General features: G+C 42.3%; 2 protein-coding genes across 3 annotated transcripts in view; one reads left to right on the top strand and one right to left on the bottom strand.

Annotated features, from left to right (window-relative positions):
* Positions 1-951: 951 nt before the first annotated feature.
* LOC129863354 (transcriptional activator protein Pur-alpha-like) lies at positions 952-8,966 on the bottom strand. The gene is made up of 2 exons (XM_055935271.1): positions 8,793-8,966; positions 952-3,969 (listed from the first exon to the last, which is right to left on the bottom strand). Exon 2 carries the CDS (start codon positions 3,890-3,892, stop codon positions 3,035-3,037), a length of 858 nt encoding a protein of 285 aa, XP_055791246.1. The 5' UTR covers positions 3,893-3,969; positions 8,793-8,966; the 3' UTR covers positions 952-3,034.
* Positions 8,967-11,510: 2,544 nt separating this feature from the next.
* Positions 11,511-25,537, top strand: part of nrg2a (neuregulin 2a) — a 222,831-nt gene continuing 208,804 nt past the window's right edge. For both annotated transcript variants that reach the window (XM_055935270.1, XM_055935269.1), the window contains exon 1: positions 11,511-12,119. In XM_055935270.1, coding sequence (XP_055791245.1) covers positions 11,711-12,119 — 409 coding nt within the window. In that variant the 5' untranslated portion in view covers positions 11,511-11,710. The remainder of the gene's footprint in view (positions 12,120-25,537) is intronic.

The raw sequence follows: 25,537 nt of genomic DNA, 5'->3' as shown, positions 1-25,537 counted from the left end.
ACATTTATTTTTTTACAATTTGTAAAATGCACAAATTATATTCGATCCATCAACACTGAATGAGTTAATCCATTATCCTCTTTGTAAAGGGTGGCAACATAAGAGAGAAAAAATAAATTCCTTGTTGAGATCATTTCAAACTAATATTGGTCTGACATTTCATCCACCTGGGAAAGCAATGTGCTACAAACATCAACCACTGAAGACAGGAAGGAGAACAACATACCTTCATAAATACCGTACCAAATAAAGAAACAAGGCTTTAACCTGCTTTTCCTTTGCAGCAAAACTCAACATATTTTCATTCCCTACAATCATCCAATCCCTTTACTCTTCCCAAGCCATAGGGAGAGGTAATAGAGGCCTAGGAGACAGACTTCCCAAGCCATAGGGAGAGGTAAGAGGCCTAGGAGACAGACTTCCCAAGCCATAGGGAGAAGTAATAGAGGCCTAGGAGACAGACTTCCCGAGCCATAGGGAGAGGTAATAGAGGCCTAGGAGACAGACTTCCCAAGCCATAGGAGAGGTAATAGAGGCCTAGGAGACAGACTTCTCAAGCCATAGGGAGAGGTAATAGAGGCCTAGGAGACAGACTTCCCAAGCCATAGGGAGAGGTAATAGAGGCCTAGGAGACAGACTTCCCAAGCCATAGGGAGAGGTAATAGAGGCCTAGGAGACAGACTTCCCAAGCCATAGGGAGAGGTAATAGAGGCCTAGGAGACAGACTTCCCAAGCCATAGGGAGAGGTAATAGAGGCCTAGGAGACAGAGGACACTACTCCTCAGCATGTTAGTTATTGTGAATGTTAGGGTGTTGGGTGTGTCCTCATCAGGAAGGATGAAGCTTGCTTTGTTAGATGGACTTTTCCTCCCTGGTTGGACTTCTGTTTAAGTGCAGATAAAGGCATTTAAAACCTTGAAGAGAAATAAACATGGAATTCAGCCACATGCGTTCAAATATTAATCATATATTTAATTGATATACATATTGCCACCAATCGGCACATAGGATATTGCACACAGTAATGAAATGTTGCACTGAAAAGAAAATATCCTTTGTGAGCAAAAAAAAAAAACATTCAAAATGACAAACGATGTGGAATACCGCTGAAAAGTTCAAACTAAAAACAAATCAAAATAAGACATGCTTACTACTCCCCCTAATTGAGGTCTTTAGCAACTTACAAATTACACATTACTGCCCAAGCCATAGAACTACACACAGAGAGCGTCACAAGGGGGCCTCCAACAAGCCTTCTCAATCCAGTCCACAGTGATGTTACCAGTCAGCCCCTGCTCTCCGCTCCGCCTCATCAGGCTGGGCCTGTGAAGAGCAGCCTCCTATGCATTGTCTTCTAGGTGACCACCGCCTTCCACGTTTACATGTAGGCCGATACCTGGATGGCTTGGGGATGAGAGTGAGATTGGGAAAGGTCGCAGAAAAAGATTTGTAATCTGCCTCTTTTCGGAAGGGTTCTTAAAGAAGCCCTTGGCACCGCAGGTTGTGCTGCGGCACACGGAAAAGCAACACGGGAAAAAAACAAGAACCCAAACTGTGATCCAAAGCATCAGGCCAGCATGTAATCATGCGGAGTGTTTAAGGCACCAGGTTGTTTATATGCCGAAGAGGCCGCTCCCATCCGTGTACCATTTACACTAGTGGCTTTAACCAGGGGGGCTCAAGGACAGTTAGGCCTGCTGCGTTATACTCCATCCAATATGCCAGGCCATCTTTTCACTAAATACTGGGGCAAATCTGACATGATCTGATTGTTTCCAGCTTCTTTGGAAACAACAGATATTCAGACCAGCATTCAATATAAAGATCAGTTGAGCATTTACAGGGATGAAAAGCAGCTTGGAGAGGTGTCCTTGAGCCACAATGTGTGAAAACCAATATCAGGCTTTGTACAGGTAAACATGCAGCAACAGCACTCATTGGTACATTGGCATCTTATTGGTTGGCTGGTATTTGCTGGTCCTTTGTGTGTCAAATTCCCCAACAGAAAACCTCTTATTCATAAGTGCTGATGTTGACATACATTTCAGATTCTCAAAACCATGCTTTACTTTTTTAATCAGCACTACAGACCATGATGCCAATTAGGTGGTGCTAGCAGGGTTGAGTGGTCTATATGACAAATATGCTGTTCTCAACCACTTCTCATGTAATTTGCTGCATGTTGTCACTGCACTTCCTTAATCTAAGACGGTACCTTTTTAAAAAACACATTGCATGACGAGACACAAAGATAGTCTATAGTATAACGATCTGCATGACGACACTTTCAATTGAAACAAAAGTTACAACAGTAATATTCCTTTTGAAAGTCTTCATGTCGAGTTCCATTGACCAGTTCAATGTGTTTAAGTTCAATGCATATTGCACGAGAGAGAGAGAGAGAACTTATTTTGTTGCATGACATTGAAAAAAGTACATAGGCAGACTGCATGACATCTAAACAAAATCCCAAAGCAGGCCTAGCCCTCATATTTTGTATGTGTAAACAAATCTCTACTCACAGGTACAGGTAAATAGGGTGGCAAGTAAGCCTACACTATGGCAACCTCTTAAAAAGGTTTGACATTTTGGTTTAAAAAAACTAAAATATCTGATTTGTGCTGAAGTCAAATGAAAAGGACTTGTTTCTCATAACTCGGCAATAATTCCATTTGAACATTGCAAACACTAATAATATCTTTAACGTGTACAAAAGTTATTGGTTAATAAGAGAAATAAACACTCAGTTCTTTATCATCTGTCATCAAGTAGGAAACACGGTTCATATATAATGTTATTACTTTGTTTAGCAGCCGCTTACTGTATTAATGGTGGGTAAGTGGGTAACATCCAGCGATGGGTGACAACATGTCATAACTGTCAGTTTGTGGAGGTTTATTTTTTGTGGGTGGTGCTCCCTTGGAGTTAAACAGTTACAGTTAAATCTTTAGATTTCTTTCTTTTTACAGTAAAGTTATTATAATTTCTCTTTTTGTTATTTTGATTATTTTCTTGCATGTTTTTGCTCTATATATCAATCCTCGTCTGCATCATCAGCATGCATCTCCTCTTGTTGCTGCATTTCACATGCCCTTTTCTCCCGCTGTTTCTCCTGGATCTTCTTCATCTCCTCCGCGTATTTACAGAACGTATTTCCAAATTTGGACCACACTTTGTAGGGCACCGTGATAGAGTTGCGGTATGTTGGCTTCACCTCGCTTACCCTCATGAACACTCCGTACTTATTGGAGCCCACGTCGAAGAAAAAGCGTTTGTTGTCCACTGTCAAGGAGGTCCCCTCTGGCAACTCCGCAGGTTCGTCATCTACTCCGTAGTCGTCAATGAGTTTTGCCAAAGCGTCACGAAACTCAATAAGTCCCTGGGCAGGCAGAGCAATTGTCTGGCCTTGCGTGGATCCCAAACCGGGCCCCCGGTTCACGGTCTGTCGAATCCTCAGAAACCGGCCTCTCTGGTTCTCTTTCAGATCCATGTAGTACTTCCGATTCTCCCGGACCAAGAATTCGCTTTTAAGTGCTCGCCTCGGCTCATCCTGTGCGATGTCCGGATTGCTAGGACCTAATTGGGCATAATGTTCGATGAAGTCCCCTAAGTAGTCACGGAACTCGACTGCCACTGACATGGAGAGAGTGAGGCGGCTCTTGTTTCCCCCGGCCCCGACTTCAGCTATCTTTAAGAAGCGGCCTTTTGCGTTCTGCTTCACGTCCAGATAGAAACGTTTATTTTGAATGTCAACCCGTTTCGACGCCAGCTCTTGCGTCTCGTGTTGCAGCCCGGAAACCGAGCCCGCCCCTCCTGTCACTGGGTGCATGGAACCGACGCCCGGGCCCGTGGCTGCTCCTCCCTGCTCACTTCCACTGTCTCTGTCCGCCATGATGCTGCCTGCCTGCCTTCTCCCTCTGTCTACTGCAACCACACAGCCAGCTAGCCACGCCACCACTCTCGCGAGATCTACACAGAGGGAAATACAAGAAGAATATCTATTGAGGGGGCCTCAAAGTGGAAATTCTATAATATAATTTAGGCCTACATACAATAGTGGCGCATTCATACATCAATTGCCGTTTTTCCTCGGCGTCTAAATTCGCAGGTTATTCTGATTCAATCTTACCACTTCAAAGCTTAAATCGAAGTTATTATTTTGAGCAATCCTGAAGTGCAATAATCGTGGCATTTTACTTGGATCGTGTATATAAAACTTTAATTCGTAAAATCATAGGTCTATGCCTAAAAAATGCTTAATTCCTCTAACGGGGTTATTGTCTGTTATGTTTGCGAATTTGTTGTGTGTAGGCCTATGTTTTAATGATGATAAATAATGCAATGGGAAAAGAGGTGAAATAAAAATGAAGAACTCCATGTTTCCAATAAGCCATGCATAGAATGAGTGACAGCAAAACATTGCAGAGCATCACCTTCAAGGAAACATTTGACATTAGGCTACATAGGTTAGGGTTGCCCTTGCAGCGTGAAAATACTATGCAGGCCTACCATCTATTACTACTTTGGTAGTAGGCTAAGTATGAAACCCAAATGGATATCTAGGCCAAAAGGTACATTTTACTCATATCTATTTATACACTGTTAGTCTATCCAATGTAGGCCTACCAATTAACCGCCACTGTTACCAAATCAATCTGAAAGCCTTGATTCGTGACATTTGGAAACCTGTTCTCTGTCTTTATATCAAGTATTGTAAGTGACACCCCTATTCGGAAACAACTGGAAGGTCTGCTGCCAGGTTTAATAAGAAAGTCTGTTGATTTAAGTGTCTCTGTTTGACTTATTTATTTGTCATTTACATACAGTTGTTGTACCAACCTTTCCTGTTTCAACCTTGGGATGATATGACACAATTTAGGCCCAGACAGACATGCTATCATGGTGAAAGGGTGAGTCTTTTTTCAATCCCCTGTCAATGTGGTCTCCTTAAAAGAACCGTTACCATTCGTTTTGTTAGGCCTACCAAAAAGAGAGTAGCCTTAGGCCTACCAAATATAGTATGGTTAGGCCTACTAGAATAGACCGTAGGCCACCATTTCATAATTGCACTTTTGTGATACCTACTCGTTTCTCAAATTTTGGGCCTACGTTGATCGGATGTTTTTTTATTTTATGAAAGCCAAGTCTTTTGATTTGAATATGAAAATAGTAGGCCTAGGGATCCAGTCATATACACCCTGATCTCACGAGTTCCAAAATGCGCAAATAACTTCGAGACAAATGCACAACATTTTAAACTTAACATTTAAATTTTACATATTTAAAATATGATAATTGACATAACACATTATTTAATTTGAAACAGAAGATGTTCAACTGTAATCCAAGAACTAGATATGTATAGCCTATTATTAATCATTAGTCATTAATTTCCGTTGTATCAAAGTCCATCCGTCCGATTGGATAGCTTTCAGAATTATTTTTCGTACGGTATGTTATCTAAACAGTGCTTCTATTACTGTTTTCTTATGACTTGTGTGAATTAAAGAAGTAGCAACTATGTTTGTATTTTATTTAACCTTCATTTAACTAGGCAAGTCAGTTAAGAACAAATTCTTATTTACAATGACGGTCTACCCCAACCAAACCCTAACCCGGACAAGGCTGGGCCAATTTTGCGCTGCCATAAAGGACTCCCAATCACGGCCGGTTGTGATACAGCCTGGAAACGACCCAGGGTCTGTAGTGACGCCTCTAGCACTGAGATGCAGGCTATAGTCCATCGTTAGTCTATGTGAAATAGAATTGTAACTTTTGTTCAATAAAACATTATATCTCGTGTGTAATCGACTATAAACCATTTTTTATCTTACGTAATTATATTGCTGAAATTTCTTTAAAAAAATGAGATTTAAACTTAATTGAATTCATTCATTCATATTGCCATTATCAGGATGTAAAGGACGTGTTAGAAACTGTGTATTTGATCGAAAATGATAAAGTATCAAAGATTTAAGCGTTGCAATAAAATCCATTGTATTTTTTATTAGAAGAGAAGAACACGCATATAACTTTTGACATGATGTTGATGTTCACTTGAGGAAGGAAGACATTGCAGATATTGTGTATCATGCGCTGGCTTATTCATTATTTCAGGCCTAAAAACTCATATCTATCAATAAATAAAACAGATGCATTACTTCCATTCTCTAGTCTAGCCCACATGCACAACATCGAATGATATACATTGTTTCGTTCTGGAAATATTCATTTTGGCTATGTATACCTGAATGCCAATGGGACTTTGTAGACCTGTAGCCTACTCTGACACAATTCATTTGAAAACTGAAACGTGTGTGCCTGTGCTTTGTAGGCATATTGTCAACTTCATGAAATAAACTATTGTATTTATTTTAATTTTGAAAGTGACGTTGACACCAGCGGCAGATGCACCTATATCTATCCTATTTGTAATTGTTTATATAGCAAAAATGATTGCGGTTGCTTTTTATGTATCTGGTCTTATCACAGCTAAATGAATATTATTGCTGAATAGACTTTGCTTTTAAGTGTTTTTCATTTGGCTTCATACATCTCAACTAGCAAATGTTGCTTATTTCCACATTTCTGGTCACATTTTGTGTAACGTCTAATTTCTTTATGACAATAATACATTTGAAAAAATACATTTCTCGATCCCTCAAGGTGGAAAATGGCGGCATATATAGGGCCTAATAAATACAAATATATTTCGCAGTTCTCGAGCAAAGTAATAGTGAATGACGGGACATTTGTTGAAAAATATTTTACAAAACGTTCTCATCGCCTACAAATTGTTTACAAATGTCTTTAATCAAAATGGAAATATCGAAAATAGACCCTCACTAAGGTTAGGCTACAAATAGACTAAGAATCAACGTGTAAGTCAAAGGAGATATTGTATACGTCAATGTTTCAGAAATAGACTGAAGGAAAACTTTTATCGAAGAGGAAACTGTTATGATGTTGCTGAAAAACAATGATATTGCTTCAGTCTCACTCGCAACTAACAACGAGACCCATACAACGTCAGACAACAGCTTTACCTATAGGCAATCATTTTATTTAACAACGACAATAGAATTTGATGGATATATGATAGTATTTAGCTTGTCTTTCCCTCTCGCCCATCAGTGCAGAGGCCTCAAAATGCATGTTGTATTGTAGCGTATGTGATTATATATCTTTCGATTAAGATTATATATCTCACTAAAATATCTCACTGCATCGTTTTTGATTCACACATCAGAATATATTGTGCCGAGGTAAGATACAATTGTGAAAATGTATAGCTGATTTTGTACAGTCAGAGTCAAAAAGAGTTTTAAGAACTCTTATTTAATTTCCCCTTAATATTTTGTGCACCCTCCTTTGGCATGGCAGCTTTTGATAAGACCCCCCACCACACACACACACTTATTGAAATATTAGTGTTGTAGAACTTCTCTGAGCGCAGATGTGGCCATTTATCAGTTGTATAGGCTGGTGTTCGCTTCCATGTTTCATAAGAATGTTCTCGTCTTCTTCGTGAGTCCAAGAATTGGGAACTGTGATGGATAACAACATTGGTTCAATGGTCCCTTGATGTCATTATTTGGATTCATACTTTTGATCACCCCCATAAGTGTTGACTTATCCCCACAACAGGTCGACTTATCCCCATGACTTATCCCCACAACAGGTCGACTTATCCCCATGACTTATCCCCACAACAGGTCGACTTATCCCCACAACAGGTCGACTTATCCCCATGACTTATCCCCACAACAGGTCGACTTATCCCCATGACTTATCCCCACAACAGGTCGACTTATCCCCATGACTTATCCCCACAACAGGTCAATTTATCCCAACAACAGGTCGACTTATCCCCACAACAGGTCGACGTATCCCCACAACAGGTCGACTTATCTTCATGGGCACAAGAGTCAAAGAAGCAGAATAATACAAAGAAAACTAATCCACCTCTGTAAATGGGGGGATATTCGGCATGTTTTCCCTCAGTTGCAAATATTACGCTAATTAGGTCAGTATGCTATATACATGCACGTTTAATGATGTAAAATATCTCAAATGCACGTTTGTCCCACCTTCCTCTGCCGTTACAGTTGCATTTTCAAACGCTGTCTGGTGGATTTTTATTTTGTGTGTTCGTCTTGGATCATAGGTCAATATTATACAAGGGAATGATACGTTTATAGACGTTCTTTGGTCTTTTGGCTCATTTGGCCCAGGATGCTTGGTCCAAAACACTGCAATATGAAAGTCATTAAAAGCAAAGGTCAAACACTCAAGATATCCAGCAATCTCATAAATGACTTCAAGAGGTGTCATGTCAGTAACGGCAAAGGAGGAGGATGCAAAAAAAAAACACTGATTGGTCTGTGAATGCATGTGACAACAATGTCATTGTGTGAAAAGTATATTTCTTGACTTAAAAACGCTTAAGATTTGTGTTGAGGTATGCTATGAATAAAACCAGAGCGCGCAATGTAGGTTGTCAGTCTCCATAGGCTTTTGCAGACATGTCTTATATGGCTTCTGTCGATTCACTGCAGTGCCAGTTGTCAACATTGCTTGACTGGCAACTACTTTCGATATTACCGGAAATCTCGTCTATCACGTCAAGGCTGTCTGCCTACTGTCCACTACTGAGGGAAATCGCTTGCATACCAGAGCACCGATTAAGTGGGAAAGAGGTTTGCAGTGATTAACCCAATGACATGTAAATAAACCCGTCGTCCTCTTCCCAAAGTCACAGACCTATTACAACAAGGATAGGCATATCTTACCCCGCTTAGTTTACAGGCAGAGCGCCTGAACAGCCTCGGTGTATTCTCGTCGCAGACAGACACTAGAAAGACAAAGGTGAATAACTCCTTGTAGGCCTACTGTCAGTGATTCGCCGCTTCACAAGATGGAACGAAACAGCGAGTCGTGGCATGGAGAGGGACGCACGTAGCCTACAAGTTCAACGCCGCCCGCGTGTCCTCTGATGTCAGCACGCTCAGTTACTGGGTGAACTGCAAAACGCGTGCGCCTCGCACTGTTGCTCTTTAGAAATTGCAGCTTGAGGAAGATTTCTCAACCCACTAGTACTTTATGGATATTTTTTTTGAAGAGAACCTAAACCTGTGCTATTGCTTCTTACTAAATCAATCCCTCCACTTCAATCTATTCAGGCATCTTGTCATACTTTAATTTATTCGGAAAATTGAATACTTATTTGATACGTGCACTGTCTCAATGTTCAGCCGAAGGGTAACTAACCTATGCGCCCGTTGTAATGTCTTAATTCAATGAACACACCTTTTTAATTAATTTAACACCTTTTTTATTTATTGAAAACCCTTTCTAGTAGATGTGAAATTTGCTCTTCTGGGGTAAAATAAAAGATTCCTTCCGCATAGCCCAATCCTGTACAGGAGGCGGCAGGCCTAGTCATGTAACGTAGGTGAGGTTGTATGTAGGTTCTCTCTTTAATTGGTCGTTATATATGGCCAACCTGTTTATCCTGAAAGCCAGAGACGTATTATAGTCCTTATCCCCAAACGATGTATCAGATGACGAGCTAATAAGCCTAAATGGGCAGTTTAATCTCGACCTATTGTGGTTGGTGGCTAAATTGAAATTTCATTAACAAATGTCTTCTCATGGATATACTGATTTTTTAATAGCACTTACAGAGTATAATACAACAGCTGAGTAGAACACTTGAAATAGCCGCACGAGAGAACGTGCAAGTTGCTTCGCCAGTTGGGCGTGATGGGGTTAGCACCATGGACAGCTCTCCGATCTCGTGCGTTCCATGGGAAGATCATGGAGTGGGTGAGATAGCACTGCTGCGTCTCTTGGGCCATTTCACATACTCATCTAAGGTCTTTCGTTAGTAGGTAGGCCTATTTGTTGGAGAATCTCTTAGTATGACAAACGTTGTGCGTGTTGTTCACGAGCGTTTCTTAGTAAGTTTGCTGGAGAGGTGGGGGGATATTAATACATGAACTTCTATATTTAAATACGGTCTTCATATGTTGTTCATGGGCGGGTCAGCTTTCTTATGTTACCAAAGAGGCAATGCATGCTATCTTATGTGATAAAGTGGGCCAAAATAGTAACACGACTGGATAAGTTCTCCTTCTATGTTTTTAGTCAGCATTCGTGTTTTAGGCTCAGTGTTGCCAATGTAATTTCTTCCTGTCGGTCTGTCTGTCTGACCTTGTTGACCTTGCTATGTAGGCTTCATTGGTGTTGAGTATGCTACGTTGCTAATCTTCATATTCGAGGCGAGCATTTCAGAATCTGACGCACGTTCCTCACCTGCTCTGGGGAGTGTTTGTTGGTCAGCAGATGTCGCCCTTCGTAAATGCTTTCAGCTTCACATCCAGTGACTCTCTCCGCATTCAAATGATAGCCTTATTTAGCTAATTCACTGTACAAAAACAAGACGGATGTGTGCTTCTGAATGTGTCGTATAGGCCTATATTCAATTCCAATTTCTATGTTCTCTCTATGCCATTACGCATGTTTCATTGACAGCCCACACACATAAAACAATATGCACCAAGTGTGCATTGTTATATTGTGAAATATATGTTTTTCTCCTGTCTTTAAAAGCCCATTCGCAGCTGTTTTACTTGTATGGAATTGATGCAGCGCCTCAGCATCAGTGTTTTTTTCAGAGGCAGAGCAGCGAATGTGATCTGAATGCAGGGCACACTTCATAATGGAATGAGACGCAAAACTCATTCAAAACAGTCTGATGAAGAATCCAATGCTTTCAATTGCTTTCGCAGCGTCATCTCAGCTGAAACACCTCATGCACTGATTACAGCTGCTTTTTCAATCGATCTTTTACCTTTTTTCTTTTGGAGGGATATGTCTACTCTAATAAGCTATTTTAAAAACGGACGCGTGATGCATTTCAGTATTTATTTCATTATTTCATTTTAACGTGAAACCATTTGGTGATGGGGAAGAGCATGAAGTGATAGTCATTTGTTGGCTTTTGGGGGGAGTGTGTTGACCGAAAGCCGTTGTGTCGGCGTAGGCTATATCATAGTGCTCCAATCTTAAGTCTATTTTTTGTGGTAGAGCCTTTGGCAATCAGCATATGTTCTCTCCGTCTCTAGTAAGTGGGGGAGGCGGAGAGAGACGGGCTGTGGGAGAAGGCGCTTTATTACCCGTGGAGCAAAACACTGTTTATTTAGAGGGATGAATCGTATGCATTTTTTGCAAGTGGACGACAAAACTAATTGTTGACTGCAGCATTTGGGGTATTTTCTCTGTGGCGAATGATACAGAAAACCATCACTGCTGAGCAAGGCGCCCACCAGACCACTGCAATTTTTGGGCAAAGATAGACTGGCGTCGTCTTGCGGATAGGCTTCTATGGCATCTTCTGAAGGGAAGAATCCACGAATCCTTTGCATTTTAGAATGTATTTTTAGCAGAATGCAGTGACGGGATTTTGAACCCAGCATCATTAGCCTACGCGGTTTCCGGTTCCTAACTGGTGTTTCCCCATTGCAAAATTATCGGAAAAAGCAGCGGATCCCGATGGCATGGACACTTACGCAAGGTCTGCCGCGCTGCCGTGCTACTGGAGCCTATTTGCTGTCTCTCCCTTCAACCCAGCTCCACCGCCATCGCCCCGCAGCCCAGAGAGCCCTGCCGCAACGCGACCAGCGACCACCGAGCCAAAGCAGGCGGCATGAGGCTTGATTCAGTACATTTATCCATGCTGGTCATCGGGGTCTCTTTCGCCTGCTACTCCCCGAGTTTGAATTCTCTGCAGGACCAGGCTTACAATTCCGCCGTGGTGATCGAGGGCAAGGTGCAGTCCGCGCCTCTGAACGACTCAGCCGAGGCGTACAGTGTGAATGTCAAAGTGCTGGACTTGTGGCCGCGGAACAGTGGAGGTCTGGAACGGGAGCAGCTCGTCACCGTGGGGGATTTCGGATCGGAGGCTCTTTGCACCACAGTGATAAAGAATCACAAGTATATTTTTTTCATGGACCCAACTGATGAGCCTCTGGTTTTCAAGGCGTCGTATGCTCCCCTAGACACTAGTGGGAATAATCTAAAAAAAGATGTTGGGAGGATCTTGTGTGAAAACTGCGGTAAGTTTATTCTTTAATCTTGACAGTGAAGTCGATCCTGGCAAAGCACATCAAATTATTCGAACTGTAGGCTAATTCCTTCAGTTGCAAGTGGCCATACGTTCTCCCCTTGTCAACATAGCTATAGTCTACATGTGGAATAGTGATTTAAAGATGTTTGAGCGTGAGTAACAGATGGGAACCCATGGGGCGTCTCTGCAGCAATATTCGACAGGCTAAACATTTAGGCGAGTGGTTTCCATAGGCTACATGATACCGTTGATACACACACACACACACGCACACGCACACGCACACACACATGCGCGCGCACACACACGCACACACAGGCACTTGACATGTGTAAGATTCCAGAAATGCAAGGCATGGATCATTTGGTTGATTAAAACGATACATTCATTACCCAAGGTTCAACATAGTCGTGGCTTTGCTTCAATATGAGGTTCGATGCAGTAGGCCTACACGCACATGCGTATAGTATATTTATTATCGTGGAAATCATTTATTTCTTCAAAAATGATTAGAAACTTCGACGTGATACGTTTACAAAACAGTGGCAGTAGTAGACGTCATTAAAAACAAATATTATTTCCTTAAATCTCTGATAATGTAACCTGCATGTGATCTCTAAAATCCCAGGGAAAGTTGGTCTCTCTGCGGGTTGCTGCTTTGCGCTTGTGCAAGTGAAAGCACTGGGCTTTCATAGCAACTGTGCCGGCAGTAGATGCTTTAAACAAGTTAGGACGCTTTGAACCTGTACCTCCCCATCCCAATCAATGTCATATATGCGTATCTCTGCGTGAAAGGAATAAAACTGCTGTGGTCAAGGGTTGAAATTGATGTGCGCACAAGCAGAGGATGTCATGGTTATCATAGCTTTAAGCCTGTAGGCTCTGGCCTCACCCATATATGTTCAGATCCGGACAGTAAATTAGCGGCAGGTCTACCTTAGGATACTATCCATTGAGAGAAATAGGTATATTGGATGCAACCAGAATCAAACTAACACAACTAGGCTCTCCTGACTTCCTTGACCTCAAGGAAATGAATCAATTTCCCATAATTGCAGTTTTTTTATTTCTCGGTGTGAACAGTCTGTCCGGTCTCTGCTGAAAATATTATGGTCATGCTCATATATAATGTATCCGTTAAAACCAGAATTGTGACGCTGAAGGCCAAAACGACCATTTAAATCCCTGTCCATGGTGCTGATTCTTTCGCGCCGCAACTGACCAGTTGTCTCAGACCGAAATGGGCTGGGCCTGACGACCTTTCACGAAATCATTCAAATCACGAAGGATCTCCATTTTCCCACCGGGAATGGAGCTACATCTCACAATTTTTTGGTCCATAGTGTTATACCTTACTCGTAGTAGGCTTATAGCTCCTGGATATCAAACTGGAGGAAATGGTTTTCTGAGATTTCTGAATATAGAGTTTTATGTTTATTATGAAGTGCCACCATTACAACTAGTGGGGTGCTGGATGGGTGAGGAGAAGGACATTTTAAATGGATTGTCTTGAGTAAACATTGTGACACTCCAGGTTCAGCATTTAGCAGCATCTCTCTGTTCAAGCTTTAATGAGGCACCATTTGTTCCTCACTTGATTGGTGAGGGCGGATTGTGCTACTAACAAGGACAGACTGCAGTTTATACCAAAGGGAGTGAGCGTAGCTATTTATGAACATTGATTTCCTCTTGAGTTAGCATTTTGGTTTTAAATATTGGACAAGGAAGTTTATACAGTAAACTATAGTCAGTCTGCCTATCTGCCTATTTTGCTAATATCATTTGGTGTTATTTGTTTTAGAAGTGTGCTGAGATGTGAGAGGAGGTCCTAGTTGATGTAGCTGTGGTAGCACCGGTTGACTTTGTTCCTCTCTGGATTGACAGAGTCAGAGAGACAGACAGCACCGACACACTAACTGAGTGGGATTTCAAATACTGTATGTGATGTCTGCCTTTTAGCTCACATTTTGGGATAAGAATATCCTTTTTGTCGGTCCCTTATGCCTGGGCCTAGATTGAAAGTCTCTTTGTAGGTAGTGTGGCGGGGGCCACTAGCTTTTTGTCTAGCCATACACCCCATGGAGGAGACCTACATATTAGCACCTTCTAGCCCATGTATTTATGTGTGTGTGTGTGTTATTTGTGTATCTGCTCGGTTCTCATCCTTGGTTGTAACACTGTATGAATGTTTGTTGTCTTTTTTATAGCAAGCATTTCACATACAGACAAACATCACATAAATAAGTACCAGCACATATGATTTGAAGAAGAATAGAACTGCACAATAATGTTTGCCTGGCACTGGAGGCAAGCAACTACTCCCACTGCAGGTCACAGCTGAGGTGAGAGACATGGATTTGCCCATGGCTCTCTGTATAACAGAGCGGCAGGTAGCCTAGCTGTTAAGAGCGTTGGGCCAGTAACCGAAAGGTCACTGGTTCGATTCCCTGAGCGGACTAGGTAAAACCCTGATTGCTCCTGTAAGCTGCTCTGACTAAGTGACTAAAATAAAAAAATGTAACCGAGCACAACTATATGGCACCAAACATGAATAATGTGTTGATGGAGGCAGGGAGCTCCTGCTACAGGAGGATGTCTGGGCCCCATTTGCCTCAACAGGCAGGCCCACAGGGAACCAACCACATGTGGTACCAAACAGATAGGATCTGGTTTTCAAACAGGCAGGATTTATGGATGGTATGACAATGGGAATCTGAGGTTAAGAGGTGTGATTTAGTACGGTCAGGATTCTGACAAACATATAGTGTAGACCCCAATAGAATAAAGTGGATTTTGACAGGTTGGGATGAGGCCCCCTGTTGGTAGAGACCTGTGTCTGCCGTGTGGCACGACTGCAGGCGTCAGCTACAGCGGGTGACTCTCCCTCCTTTCCACTTGTTACTGCTGGATAGATAGGAGCATGGGATGACCTTCCATCCCTTCTGATCATACACACACTGCCTGTGCTCACATCTGTGCAGTTTTGGAATTTCAGTTCTGCACATTTTCAGGTAGTGAAACAGTTCAGACAGTCTCTAGTTTATGTTGCACAGCCGGTAGTAACATTACCTGTAGTAAACATGTTGTGCTCCTATGTAGTAACAACATCACATAGAGTTGAGTGGGTTTTAAGCTTTTTTTGGGGGGGGGTTTAGTTGTAAAGCTGCAGGGTTTGCGGTTCTCAGAAAGTCCAGTGTGTGATGGACTGGGGGCTGAGGCCAGAGAGGCAGATTGACTGACTAGCAGTGGAATTCTCAGGAAGGGTTTGGGATTGATTCAGGTCACACATGATGATCAGTGTTTGTGTAGGTTGTTGTACATGTTCCCTGGGTGATGCATTTATGCGCTGAGCCCCTCTGCATTTCCACTCTAAACTCCATGACTCTGTCAGCAGCCAGATGTACTACTGCTACAGCACCAGCTACGGGAAAAGAGGATGGGGCCATTTTCAATGGTCTATCTCTCTTCTTCCTGGATCGCTCATGCAATTATACACTCACGCATATTGACTCACAGATCTGCATTTCACTGTTTCCAAAGACTTGGAGTTACATATTTTTTGTTGTAATTTTAGCAGGCACTCTCATCCAGAGCGACTTACAGGAGCAATTAGGGTTAAGTGCCTTGCTCAAGGGCTCATTGACACATTTTTCACCTAGTCGACTCAGGGATTCCAACCAGCTATCTTTCAGTTACTGGCCCAACACTCTTAACTGCTAGGCTACCTGCCACCTACACGCTATTACAAGTAATGGAATGAGTCAAAAAGGAACCTAAGTCAGAGAGCCCCGGCCATCAAAGGAGTGTTTTGACCTTTGATTAAAGGTCTATACTAATTAAAGGTTAATAAGCACAGTAAGAGCCCAGACAAACAGGGTTCATATGAAGACATGAGGATTGTTTATGGTCAGGGACAGGAACATTAGCTACAGTATTTGTGTAGATAATGCCACTGATCTATTCTCAACCATCGGTGGACGCTAAAGATGATATCTGTAATGATCACTGGTTTCTGTTCAAATATACACAGATTTTCCCATCACCACAGTAGTCCTGTGATGCTTATGGGGTTCTCCATGATAAGATTGAGTCCGTGTGTCCAGGCCCTGTGGGATCAGAGAGATACTGAGGGTTATGAGCCAAAAGGAATGACGCTCGGACAAGCCTCCATAATATCTTGTAATTGAGCTAGGACAAGCCTCCATAATATCTTATAATTGAGCTAGGACAAGCCTCCATAATATCTTATAATTGAGCTAGGACAAGCCTCCATAATATCTTATAATTGAGCTAGGACAAGCCTCCATAATATCTTGTAATTGAGCTAGGACAAGCCTCCATAATATCTTGTAATTGAGCTAGGACAAGCCTCCATAATATCTTGTAATTGAGCTAGGACAAGCCTCCATAATATCTTGTAATTGAGCTAGGACAAGCCTCCATAATATCTTGTAATTTAGCTAGGACAAGCCTCCATAATATCTTGTAATTGAGCAAGGACAAGCCTCCATAATATCTTGTAATTGAGCTAGGACAAGCCTCCATAATATCTTGTAATTGAGCTAGGACAAGCCTCCATAATATCTTGTAATTGAGCTAGGACAAGCCTCCATAATATCTTGTAATTGAGCTAGGACAAGCCTCCATAATATCTTGTAATTTAGCTAGGACAAGCCTCCATAATATCTTGTAATTGAGCAAGGACAAGCCTCCATAATATCTTGTAATTGAGCTAGGACAAGCCTCCATAATATCTTGTAATTGAGCTAGGACAAGCCTCCATAATATCTTGTAATTGAGCAAGGACAAGCCTCCATAATATCTTGTAATTGAGCAAGGACAAGCCTCCATAATATCTTGTAATTGAGCAAGGACAAGCCTCCATAATATCTTGTAATTGAGCAAGGACAAGCCTCCATAATATCTTGTAATTGAGCTAGGACAAGCCTCCATAATATCTTGTAATTGAGCAAGGACAAGCCTCCATAATATCTTGTAATTGAGCAAGGACAAGCCTCCATAATATCTTGTAATTGAGCTAGGACAAGCCTCCATAATATCTTGTAATTGAGCAAGGACAAGCCTCCATAATATCTTGTAATTGAGCAAGGACAAGCCTCCATAATATCTTGTAATTGACAGCCCAGAAAGGTAATATCTGATATGAGATATTTCCTTTAATCCACTATCAGAGCTATACAATTTCTAACTTGTTGCTTACACTGCCAGACTGCAACACGTTGTTGTTGTAATTCTGTAGCACTTTGAATGTATTGGGTTTATTCATGTCAGCTTCTTAGTTTATCAGAGTTGGTATATTGAATGACATGGCCTCTAATTGATATTGATCTTTACTAATTCATCTAATCTTATGTTCTTGGCTGTTAAATACTTTTTCTTATCCGTAGATCACAGTGTGTTTGCTTGGCTAGGTCATATGGGCTCCTGAGTGGCACAGCGGTCTAAGGCACTGCATCTCAGTTCAAGAGGCGTCACTACAGTCCCTGGTTCGAATGAATGCTGCATCACATCCAGCCGTGATTGGGAGTCCCGTAGGGCAGCACACAATTGGACCGGGTTTGGCTGTCATTGTAAATAAGAATTTGTTCTTAACTTACTTGCCTAGTTAAATAAATGTGATACGGTTGGTTGGGACTGGTCCATTGTCCATTGGTCACAGTCATTTGACATAAAGCTCATGTCAGTTGAGAATAACAGGTCCATTTGGGACAATATTAAGCCGTTTCTGTTCCATGTTTGACCTTTTCTGCTTCACCACTCAGTCGTTCTCAGTAGACAATGAAGAATGCATTGCGTTCACCACATAGCGGCAGTATTTGATCAGGATTCTGAGCTGCCAGGAAACAGACCAAAACGTTGTTTGAGTCCAGCTGGAATGTCAGTCAAGCTGTTTTCTTTCCCTCCCCACAGATTTGAAAACTAGCAAAACGCAAACATCGCCGTAGAGCCAACCTGACGTTCATATGCAATCCAGCTGTGGCCAGTGGCCATGTAATTAGATCTCTCACAATCACACATTTATTACGTTTAGAAGCAGACTATTCCATATCCTCTATCCTTGTGGAAATACTGTAAATGTTTCATGGGAACCAACACCAAGAGATTACTTTGCTATGGGTTACTTGTGTGTGTCTGAGAATGTGGTAATTGTTAGGCGTGTGTGTACATGTGTGTTTTTGGCTAAACCTTCAGTCACCCAACTCCAGCTGTGTGTTAGAATAGCTGTCAGTCATGTTGATCCCTCAACAGCCTTGAAGTTCTATTACAGGAGCCGTGACATGTTTACCTGTTAGTTTCCCTTCATTTTGTGTCCTCCGCATCCAGCAGCCTTTAATGATTGGACAATGTCCAGCAGTAGCTTGAGGCTGATTGGTCAGTGTCATGTGGTTGTGTGATGCTTATTGGCCAGGCTGCTGGGACTAATTGGCCAGTCTCCTGCTGCTGTTAAAGGCGGCTGAAGTTTACCCTTCCTCTTTAATTATTTAGTAATTCTCTGCTATCTTGTGCTGCACTCCCTTCCGTCACAAACCCCAACCAGTAAATTATCTAATTCAATATTTAAATCAACCTATCTGAGCACAGCATGAAAGGTCTCAGAATATTGTCAGGGCTGACTCTGTATCTACTCTGATTGGATGTACAGCTACAGCACCGATTTAATAACAGTGGATGTAGTTACTTTTTGTGACAGTGAGTTAGTGTAGCCATTTCAGAATATTGATTAATGTATGTATAGTATGTTTAGGTTTGTGTCATTGATCGAGGTAAGTGGATGAGAGATAGAATGTTACTGTGTTTAATTGCCTGTGTTTGTGTGTGTGTGCGGGGGGTTTAATGAGGGTAGCTCTGAGAATTGATTTACCCAAGCCAGCTGCTCATCAACTATTCATCAGTAACTCTGTGTGACCTACCGCCCGGCCGCCTGCCTGCTTTCCCACTGCAGTATACCATCTCCACAAGCACATCATGCCTCTAAAGGACAGCACAGGAGGTGACCTTTCACAGCAGACTCACTCACTGTCTTCACCCCTCTCTCTCTCTCTCCCTGTCGCTCCCTGTCTCTCTTTCTCTTTCCCCTCACTCCTCTCTCTCCTCTCTTTCTCCCTTCTATCCTCTCTCTCCCCTCTCTCCTCTCTCCCCTCTCTCCTCTCTCCCCTCTATCTCCTCTCTCTCTCTCCTCTCTCCCTCTCTCCTCTCTCTCTCCTCTCTCTCTTCTCTCCCTCCTCTCTTTTCTCTCTCTCATCTCTCTCATCTCTCTCCTCTCTCTTCTCTCTGTCTCATCTCTCTTGTCTCTCTCCTCTCTTTACTCTCGCTCCTCTCTCTCTCTCTTTCTCCTCTCTCTTCTCTCTCCTCTCTCTCCTCTCTTTACTCTCTCTTCTCTCCCTCCTCTCTCTTCTCTCTCTCATCTCACTCCTCTCTTTACTCTCGCTCCTCTCTCTCTCTCTCCTCTCTCCGCCCTCTCCTCTCTCTTCTCTCTTCTCTCTCCTCTCTTTACTCTCTCTCCTCTCTCTCTTCTTTCTCCCCACACTCGATGTTCTCTCTCTCCTCTCTATCTCCCTCTCTCTTCTATATCCTCTCTCCCCCTCTCTCTCATCTCTCTCCTATCCCGGCCTCTCTCTCTTTCCCTCTCTCTCTTCCTGTCTCTCATCTCTCTCCCACTCTATTCTCTCTATCTCCTCTCTCTCCCACTCTATTCTCTCTCTTCTCTCTCTCTCCCCTCTCTCCTTTCTCTCTCCTCTTTTTACTCTCTCTCCCCTCTCTCTCCCACTCTCTCTCCTCTTTCCCCACCTCTCTCTCTCTTTCTGTCTCTCATCTCTCTCATCTCTCTACCCCTCTATTCTCTATCTCCTCTCTATCTCCCCTCCCTCTGTCCCTCTCTCCCTCTCTCTCTCTCCTCTTTATCTCCTCCATATCTCTTCTCTCTCCCTTTGTCTCGTCAGTCTCCCCTCTCTCCTGGCTCTCTCCTCTATCTCCTCTCTCTCTATCACTCTCTCTCTCTCTCTCTCCCTCTCTCTCCTCTCTCTCCTAATTTGGAGTCTGTTTTGTTTTCCAGAAGTTATAATACAGTTATATCCTCTTTTCAATTCAGGAAGTACATTTAATTAAGGAGACTGTAAACAGCCTGAATGTCTTGTCAGACATGCATAAAAAACAGACTGTGTAGACAGATATGGAATCAGCTGTTGCATTAATTGAAACCAGGTTATGAAATGCATGTCTCATTTCTATGTGGTAATCTTCTGCAAGTAGCATGGATCACTTTTCAGGACATCCACATTCAGTGTCAACATTGTGTAATTTTGTAATTCACCTAATAGGAAGGAAAACACCCAGGGTCATTCATCCACAAGATGTGTGTGAATTCAGATAGGTGTGTTAATCCTTTGAAAAATAGTGTTTATTTTCCCATTGTGCATGTGCTGTAATTTTGCATGTCTGTGAGCCTACTGATATGCTTGATTTTATGCGTCTGTGTTAATGCACTTACTTGAACTTGTTTGTTCACATTTGTTTGGTTATTTATGCATTAGTATAACCATGCAGACATGGTAGGAAGTGTTTGTGTGCATATGCGTTTGTGTGTGTGTGTGTGTGTGTCTGTCCGAGTGGGTCCTCATGACTTGTAATAGTACACTAGATACAGGAAGTTGACTCCAACAAAACGACCGGAACAAAGGACTATGGGAAAGGCAACTGTTTGTGTGCAGCGTGACGAAGTGTTGAAAAGAGGGTCTGCCGGCACTCCCGCTGGGCACCTCCTGGTGTAATATAAGGGACTTGTCTGGCCATGTTCACCCCACACATGTTACATATCCTAAGAGAGGGTTTGTTTCCTTAGGTATGTTGTAGGTGTGGATTGAAGTGTGTCTTAACATGAAACGCCTTTAAAAATAATGAATGACTGTTTAGTAGTGGTGGGTGGTGGATCAAGACGAAATTCCCTCTGCATCAGTTATGTGGACACTTTCCAGTAGGAGGCACAGCTCTGATTCTTTACGGGGAAAAAAGGCAAACATTTGAAACGCATATTCTAAGCACAATGAAGGTATTGCTAACTTGGTCCTTTCCTAACCACAATAAGTTATTGAATGTATGTAAATCTGTCATGGCTCAAAGAGTAGGCGCTAATTACTCATATCTTTATTGGTAGTAGTTGTCAACATCAGGGACTTGTCAGCACTTTGCCCATTTTGCAGCATCATGTCTCTCACTAGATATCTGACAAAACAATGGCGTGCAGACAAAGACAGAGTTGAATGGGCATATCATCAGCTAGCCTTGAGTTTTCCTAATCCATTTCCAGGTCAATTCTAATTCAGGGCAAACATTCCTGAAAGTTTATGTATTTTAGAACGAGAGAGCGCTTTTCAACCATGGCATCACTGGAAATTCTCTCTCTCTCAGTCTTCTTTCTCTTTCTCTCTCTCTCTCTCTCTCTCTCGCTCTCGTTCTCTCTCTTTCTTCTCTCTCTGTTTTTCTTCTCTCTCTCCTTCGTCTCTCGCTCTCTCATTCTTCTCTCTCGCTCATTCTTCTCTTTCACTCTCTCTCCCTCTCTTCTCTCTCTCTCTCTCTTTCTCGTTCTTCTCTCTTTCTCGTTCTCTCTCTCTCGTTCTTCTCTCTCTCTCGTTCTTCTCTCTCTCTCGTTCTTCTCTCTCGTTCTTCTCTCTCTCTCTCGTTCTTCTCTCTCGTTCTTCTCTCTCTCTCTCGTTCTTCTCTCTCTCTCTCGTTCTCTCTCTCTCGTTCTCTCTCTCTCTCTCGTTCTTCTCTCTCTCTCGTTCTTCTCTCTCTCTCGTTCTTCTCTCTCTCTCTCGTTCTTATCTCTCTCTCTCGTTCTTATCTCTCTCTCTCTCGTTCTTATCTCTCTCTCTCGTTCTTATCTCTCTCTCTCTCGTTCTTATCTCTCTCTCTCTCGTTCTTCTCTCTCTCTCTCTCGTTCTTCTCTCTCTCTCTCTCGTTCTTCTCTCTCTCTCTCGTTCTTCTCTCTCTCTCTCATTCTTCTCTCCCTCTCTCGTTCTCTCTCTCTCTCTCTCTCGTTCTTCTCTCTCTCTCTCGTTCTTCTCTATCTCTCGTTCTTCTGTCTCTGCCATCTCAATGCTCACTATATTTTTGCATCTCTTTTCCACACCTATCGGGCCTCAACTTGTCTTTTTTCTTTCTTTCCCTCTGCCTCTTTTTCTCTATTCAGGCCCTTTCCCAGTATCCACCTGACTGTTACATATGTGCTATTTGTCATAACTGTTGGAACATTTGATGGAGAATGTTTATTAACCTGCCTAATTGTTCAAACCCTGCTTTGGTGAGACTAGTCCTGGGACTCAATCACTGTCTGTGTCAGAAACGTTTCTTTGAATTGAGTGGGAGATCCCGCCTTTCAAAATTGGTGTACATGCAATGATAGATATTAGTTGAAAATGTCAAATATATTATGTCTTTGTGAGTAAGAGGGAGTGTGTTTTTCAGCGAGCAGGAGGTTACTGTATCATTTCCCTCCGCTGTGGCTTCTACTCATCATTTAGCTGGACTGGCTGCAGCAGCGTGTTTATCTTCCTCCACAAACATGCCCTCTTTCCGTCTGGTCCCTGCTCGGCTTGTTGTTGAAAGATAGAGAGCAGAACGTGTGTGTGTGTGTGTGTGTGTGTGTGTGTGTGTGTGTGTGTGTGTGTGTGTGTGTGTGTGTGTGTGTGTGTGTGTGTGTGTGTGTGTGTGTGTGTGTGTGTGTGTGTGTGTGTGTGTGTGTGTGTGTGAGATGTGCTGCTGTGTTCTAGCTGGCCCCCTGACCGACACACTGACCCCATCACCTACAGCATGAACTGGGAGAGCCCATAGAGCAATCACACCCCATTCCTTCAGTGGCTCCTGCTGTGTGGATTTATTGCTTTTAATGACAGAATGATATCCCTTACATAGATCTGTAATGACAGAATGATATCCCTTACAGAGATCTGTAATGACAGAATTATATCCCTTACAGAGATCTGTAATGACAGAATGATATCCCTTACAGAGATATGTAATGACAGAATGATATCCCTTACAGAGATATGTAATGACAGAATGATATCTCTTACAGAGATCTGTAATGACAGAATGATATCTCTTACAGAGATCTGTAATGACAGAATGATATCCCTCACAGAGATCTGTAATGACAGAATGATATCCCTTACAGAGATCTGTAATGACAGAATGATATCCCTTACAGAGATCTGTAATGACAGAATGATATCTCTTACAGAGATCTGTAATGACAGAATGATATCTCTTACAGAGATCTGTAATAACCTAGTCACAGTTAGTGTTGTATAGTGGATTAACAGAGTGAGCCCTTTCTGTTTCACTTTCCATTTTATTGCATCTGTATATTCCACACATGGGATGTTTTCTTTTGCTGCTCATTGTCAAGGCATGTTTCTCCTCACTGCTTCACTGACAGTAAACAAGCCTTGTATCACGCATGCCTCATCATAGTGGCTGTTGCTGCATTTAACACTGTTCCTGCTTCTTTTCCTGCTGGTATATTTTGAGAAAATTATACAATTTCTCCACTACTACATTGAGCTAAAATAAAGCTTGCTAGGTGGTTATATGTTGTGTTAGACACAATGGCAGTATGGCTCGAAGGCAACCCCATAACTACGTCCATGCTGACTCACTCTCTTGTGGGAAAGCCCAGAGCTTATGCCTGCATGGGCAACGCTGCTATGATAGTACCCAGCTAACACATGACGTTCTAACATACATATGTACCTTACAGCTTGGTGAGAGCGTGGTTGTCCTATGGTTATTTTGCGTACAACCTTTGCACAACTTTGTGGAAATGGTACAGGATAGTCGCTTGGGGTTGGAACATTCTCAGCATATTTATTAAGGAACTTGACAAAAACCAAAATATTGGTATTTCATTACTTTAAAATAACGTTTCCTAAAAATGTAATTACAATTTTGGTAATGTTCTAGGAACGTTCTCCAACTGGTTTGACATTGGGAATGTTCTCAAAAAGTTCAGAGAACATCAAGAAACAATGTTTTTCTGTGGAATTTCAATACTTCAGCATAACATTTTCTGCAGGTTTCCTCATGGTACTATGTAGTCATGTTCTCAGAACATTAAGAACACTTTCCATAAAAAAACAAGAAAACATTAGTAACTTTCAAAGAACGTTCTTAGAATGTTATTTAAAAACATACATTCCGTTCTCAGCGTCAACAAAACCCTATCCTCTATCTCGTGTGTTGGCCGCGCCCACTAATTGGGCACACCTGATCCAAATGAGTGCTTGTTTCCATTGAAATGGGTTCTGTTTGAAAATATTCAAATTAACATCAGTTAAAAGAAATATGTCATGCTTGCGCCATCCTGGATACACAGTGGACTCATTCCACGGGTAGAGACAAGAAGATCATAGGTTCAAATCTCACTGATGCCGTGACACAATAAAAAAACCATGTGTTTGTTGGATTAATGAATTCCCATGTGTCCTATCTGTGCCTAGAGTTCAAACAAGGTCACCTAAGCTAGCAGTGTAATTAAAAGTCTTATTGAATCACGTTTTAAGGAAGTTATTAAAAAACCTCCAAATAACCTTTACATTGTTCACAACATTTAGAGAATGTTCTCAGAACGTTATTTAATTACCTTCAAATTACTTATAATTTTATTCTCAGAACATTAATAACATCTCCGAGGTTAATTTTTAGGGAACCAGAGTAAAATGTTCTCAGAACCTCCCTGCAACCTAAAAATGTATGTTGTCATAACAGGCGACATTTTCACTTCCGTTCTCAGAATGTTGAAAAAACGTTCCGTTTTACCGGTCAGGAAACGTATGGTTTTGTTACCAGAACAACTTCCAAGAAACCAAATGTGCTAGCTAGGTAGTGTGCTGTTTCTGTTCTGCTTTGCTTTGCTCTGCTGGTTTGGATGGCGTGTTTGTCCACTGTCCATGGCACTGTGTAACTGTTTCTCAGTGGAGCTGGTTGTGAGTCACAGGCTCTCTTGGCATGGAGAATAGTGCTGTGCTGTTGTTGGAGAGCTGCGCGGGGAGAGTGTAGTGTGTCGGAGCTGTCTGCCTGTCGCTGTGAGATGGCCCAGCCGCAGCCCCTGCTTCTTTCCCTGTCCGTCCATCAGAGCCCAGTCCTGACACACTCCTGCCCCCGGGCCTTTTATCACCCCCTGCTCACTCTATCTGAGGCCCCCTCCCTCTGAGCGAATGTCTCCAGACCACCCCAGGCCAAACATGCACACTGCACCGTTTCCTAGGAAAGGTCTGCATCGGTGGAGTGTAGTAGAGAGAGAGATGTCTTCACTGTGACATGTTTGTGCTGCTCTCAGAGCACATTATGGAGATAAAGGAGGAGCCGAGAGACGCTGATAACATCTTTAAC

Source organism: Salvelinus fontinalis, chromosome 10 (assembly GCF_029448725.1).
Source record: "Salvelinus fontinalis isolate EN_2023a chromosome 10, ASM2944872v1, whole genome shotgun sequence".
In the NCBI taxonomy this organism is placed as follows: domain Eukaryota; kingdom Metazoa; phylum Chordata; class Actinopteri; order Salmoniformes; family Salmonidae; genus Salvelinus; species Salvelinus fontinalis.
This window is presented reverse-complemented; position numbering and strand designations above follow the sequence as displayed.

What these genes read in the sequence shown, in the direction of transcription:
- LOC129863354 (XM_055935271.1), bottom strand. Translation starts at nt 3,892, where the DNA reads ATGGCGGACAGAGACAGTGGAAGTGAGCAGGGAGGAGCAGCCACGGGC.